General features: G+C 37.8%; 1 protein-coding gene across 1 annotated transcript in view; it reads left to right on the forward strand.

Moving 5' to 3' along the window:
• The window catches only part of LOC137641363 (zonadhesin-like), a 178,021-nt gene extending 173,759 nt beyond the window's left edge, over nt 1-4,262 (forward strand). Inside the window, exon 2 of the mRNA XM_068373840.1 lies at nt 2,728-4,262. Coding sequence (XP_068229941.1) covers nt 2,785-3,567 — 783 coding nt within the window. The 5' untranslated portion in view covers nt 2,728-2,784 and the 3' untranslated portion in view covers nt 3,568-4,262. The remainder of the gene's footprint in view (nt 1-2,727) is intronic.
• Nucleotides 4,263-5,287: the final 1,025 nt, after the last annotated feature.

The raw sequence follows: 5,287 nt of genomic DNA on the forward strand, positions 1-5,287 counted from the left end.
TTATATGCTCCATGACTAGTCACCTTAAACTTTCAAAGGAAACGTTTATATGCCCCATGACCAGTCACCTTAAACTTTCAAAGGAAACGTTTATATGCCCCATGACTAGTCACCTCAAACTTTCAAAGGAAACGTTTATATGCCCCATGACTAATCACCTTAAACTTTCAAAGGAAACGTTTATATGCCCCATGACTAGTCACCTTAAACTTTCAAAGGAAACGTTTATATGCCCCATGACTAGTCACCTTAAACTTTCAAAGGAAACGTTTATATGCCCCATGACTAGTCACCTTAAACTTTCAAAGGAAACGTTTATATGCCCCATGACCAGTCACCTTGAACTTTCAAAGGAAACGTTTATATACCCCATGACTAGTCACCTTAAACTTCCAAAGGAAACGTTTATATGCCCCATGACCAGTCACCTTAAACTTGCAAAGGAAATGTTTATATGCTCCATGACTAGTCACCTTAAACTTTCAAAGGAAACGTTTATATGTCCCATGACTAGTCACCTTAAACTTTCAAAGAAACGTTTATATGCCCCATGACTAGTCACCTTAAACTTTCAAAGGAAACGTTTATATGCCCCATGACCAGTCACCTTAAACTTTCAAAGGAAACGTTTATATGCCCCATGACTAGTCACCTTAAACTTTCAAAGGAAACGTTTATATGCCCCATGGCTAGTCACCTGAAACTTTCAAAGGAAACGTTTATATACCCCATGACTAGTCACCTTAAACTTCCAAAGGAAACGTTTATATGCCCCATGACTAGTCACCTTAAACTTTCAAAGGAAACGTTTATATGCCCCATGACTAGTCACCTGAAACTTCCAAAGGAAACGTTTATATGCCCCATGACCAGTCACCTTAAACTTGCAAAGGAAATGTTTATATGCTCCATGACTAGTCACCTTAAACTTTCAAAGGAAACGTTTATATGCCCCATGACTAGTCACCTTAAACTTTCAAAGGAAACGTTTATATGCCCCATGACTAGTCACCTTAAACTTTCAAAGGAAACGTTTATATGCCCCATGACTAGTCACCTTAAACTTTCAAAGGAAACGTTTATATGCCCCATGGCTAGTCACCTGAAACTTGCAAAGGAAACGTTTATATACCCCATGACTAGTCACCTTAAACTTCCAAAGGAAACGTTTATATGCCCCATGACTAGTCACCTTAAACTTTCAAAGGAAACATTTATATGCCCCATGACTAGTCACCTTAAACTTTCAAAGTAAACGTTTAAATGCCCCATAGCTAGTCACCTAAAACTTTAAAAGGAAACGTTTATATCCCCCATGACCAGTCACCTTAAACTAACAAAGGAAACGTTTATATGCATCCATTGTTAATGACATGAAACACGCAAAGGAAACGTTTATATGCCCAATGACTAGTCACCTGAAACTTGCAAAGGAAACGTTTATATGCATCCATTGTTAATGACATGAAACACGCAAAAGGAAACGTTTACATGCACAATGACTAGTCACCCGAAACACGCAAAGGAAACGTTTATATGCCCAATGACTAGTCACCTGAAACTTGCAAAGGAAACGTTTATATGCATCCATTGTTAATGACATGAAACACGCAAAAGGAAACGTTTACATGCACAATGACTAGTCACCCGAAACCTGCAAAGGAAACGTTTATACGTCGCCATGATAAATCACGTGAAACACGCAAAGGAAACGTTTGCATCCTCAATTGAGAAGTTGGCATCCCTGCTAATATGGGAGCCTGATCACAGACGCACGCAGGAAGAATTTGCTTGGGATTTACCGTTAGGGCGTGACTCAAAAGCTAAAGCAGGGGAGATAAGCCTTAAGGGAAAGTATTTATCATCCAACGAATCTATACACGTAAACCATACGTAAGTTATTTTTCTGCGATTTGGGTTAAATTTAAAGAGGAGAAAGAATGATGTTTAGAAGCCGAGTTTTTTCTAAATTATTCCTTTATAGAGGTATAAATCGTAATTTCTTTGTTAGTAGGTAATTAGGTCAAGTTAGGTAGAGAATCAAAAAACAATCCTTGAACGTAAGTTAGTTTAATAAAAGAGAAAGACTTGAACTATGTTGGGAAATATTTAGAAATATAAACTCTGATATTGTCTCTCTCAAATTTTTTCTAATATATACTTAAAGCTTGACTATACACTACAATGCTCTTAGCTAGAATTCTCTTTATTAGGTATGATATAAAGATGGATATTTAGTCACATACCTTTAAATTTCACATGTGTATATATATGTAGGTGAATATATCTATATATATTCATATATATATATATATATATATATATATATATATATATATATATATATATATATATATTCATATATATATATATATATATATATATTACATATAAATGTATATATATATATATATATATATATATATATATATATATATATATGTATATATATACACAATGTATATATATGCATATATATATATATATATATATATATATATATATATATATATATATATATATATATATATGTATATGAATAGATTTATATATAAAGTTAAGTGTTAAATTCCTATTGTTAGTATTGTCTTTATTCTTCTTTATCTTTTTTTTATTTTAATTGCTTTTATCATTTCTCAGTAAGTAAAAGAAATCAGTATATAGGATGCATCCATTAACTAGTTTAAGTTGATACAATTAATTTTATAACTAATATCTCATACTCAGAGGAACGATGCGCCCCCTGCTACGTCTACTGACGATACAGATACGTCGACGGTCTATATGTTCCCCAGTATTTCGACGGAGGATACGCTCCCCAGTATTTCGACGGAGGATACGCTCCCCAGTATTTCGACGGAGGATACGCTCCCCAGTATTTCGACGGAGGATACGCTCCCCAGTATTTCGACGGAGGATACGCTCCCCAGTATTTCGACGGAGGATACGCTCCCCAGTATTTCGACGGAGGATACGCTCCCCAGTATTTCGACGGAAGATACATCCCCCAGTATTTCGACGGAAGATACATCCCCCAGTATTTCGACGGACGATACATCCCCCACTATTTCGACGGACGATACATCCCCCAGTATTTCGACGGACGATACATCCCCCAGTACTTCAACGGGCCAAAATGAGAAGGAGTCTCTTCCAGCAATCGATGTTGGCGAGCGTAACGAACAAGAACTCTGCGACTTCGTCTTGGAACGTTTCAGTTTAAAACGACCGAGGCCTACATTGACCAATAGGAGCGCTACCTTGAGGTGGGATCCAGAGAAAAATACAATTAAGGTTTACATGGATGTGCTAGGATTAATGAGAGAGCACATGAACCCTGATGCTCAGTTATTTGATGCCAAAATGTTCATGCAGGATAGTCTGACGCTTCCAGCATTCGAGGACCTGAAAGATGCTCTGGTAGATCCGAGCAATCCAGTGAAAGAGGAAATATTTTTGGATGAATTGGGTGTTGCGAGGATCAAAGAAGTGTCTATTGAGGAAGACAATGCGGGGACCCAGGAAGTCTCTATTGAGCAAGCCAATGTAGTGAGCAAGATTGTGTAGGAACGCAGGAAGTCCCTATTGAGCAGGATGTAAGAACGCAGGAAGTCCCTATGGAGCGAGACAATGCAGGGAACCAGGAAGTCCCTATTGAGCGAGACAATGCAGGGAACCAGGAAGTCCCTATTGAGCGAGACAATGCAGGGAACCAGGAAGTCCCTATTGAGCGAGACAATGCAGGGAACCAGGAAGTCCCTATTGAGCGAGACAATGCAGGGAACCAGGAAGTCCCTATTGAGCGAGACAATGCAGGGAACCAGGAAGTCCCTATTGAGCGAGACAATGCAGGGAACCAGGAAGTCCATATTGAGCAAGACAATGCAGGGAACCAGGAAGTCCATATTGAGCAAGACCATGCAGGGACCAAAGAAGACCCTATCGAGCTGAGTTATGTTATTATTGAGCACGAAGAATGTGTCCCGGAAGTGGTGGTTGAGCACGAAGAATGTGTCCCGGAAGTGGAGGCAAAAGCTCCGGTTAAGGAGGTCCGTGTTCGCTGGAAGAAGGTAGAAGAATCAATTAAGTCCGAACTTTTAATGACTGAGCCCTACACTTTTGTGCCACAATGCCTCAGGGATCTGGCTAATCTGCTGCCTTTACCCTATCAAATGATCAGCGATGCTTAGAAATTGCTCGATGAAGGCTGAGGCTGTCGACAGCTTACATGCATTACGTATGGGGGTTTCTTACCTTGGCTGTCCCACAAGAAACAAAAAAAAAAAAAAAAAAGTTGTAGTGACAGATGCTTTAGCGTAAGGTTTCTCAAATTTATTTGATCAACCAATGGAATGTTTTAAATTTTTAATTCTCTTTTAATATTTTAAATCTCTTAAGGTTTAGATTCTGTTTTTGATTGACATAATCCTAAATGTCTAATTTGAGACTTTTTTTTTTTCTTTAATTATTTCATGTGTTTCAGCCAAGAAAACTAGTTTGTTGCATATGCCGATGATGCTATTCGCTTTGCCTCAATTGCATCTCCCGAATATAGACCTGATTGACAGTAGGCATCAGTGAAATTACCTTATTGACACGAGGTGTAAGCGAATATTACCTGATGAACGCTAGATATGAGTCAATCAGGTAATATTCACTCATATATAGTGAGAATAAGATTATATTCCATCATACCTAGCGTCAATCAGGTAAGATTTACTCATATCTAGCGTTCATCAAGTAATTTTCACAAATACCTAGTGTGGATCAGGTTTCAATCTGGTAAGTCATAATAAAACCTATAAATCAATTTTGTTGAATATCCAATATATGTTTGTACATGATGTGCATAAAAATAATAAACCTTTGCTTGTATTTTTCCATATACTAAATTTACCTCCCCCAATGAATTTCGAAGGAAGTTGTTTTACTCCCTGTTTGTGTGTGTTTGTTTACGTGTTTTTTTCTTTTGTGAACTGCTTTAATCGTAATGAAAATTGCATGGATTAACTACTAGGTAAAAAAGCTATGAATGATGAAATTCTAGAAAGTCAAGGTCAAGATCACGGTCAAGCAAAATGACCAATCACGTGATCAGCCATAAGTTTGGACATCGTTCCCAAAGGAACTTCAAACTTGGTTCATATTTGAGTGTATGAAAATCCCCGCCAATTAATACATGTTACGGCCAAAGGTCAAGGTCAAGGTCGAGCAACAGGTCGAGAAAAAGGCTTCTGCAGCGGAAATCTCCGCTCTATTCTATAGTCAATTCTTTTTAGTGATGCAC

Source organism: Palaemon carinicauda, chromosome 5 (genome assembly GCF_036898095.1).
Source record: "Palaemon carinicauda isolate YSFRI2023 chromosome 5, ASM3689809v2, whole genome shotgun sequence".
Classification (NCBI taxonomy): Eukaryota; Metazoa; Arthropoda; class Malacostraca; order Decapoda; family Palaemonidae; genus Palaemon; species Palaemon carinicauda.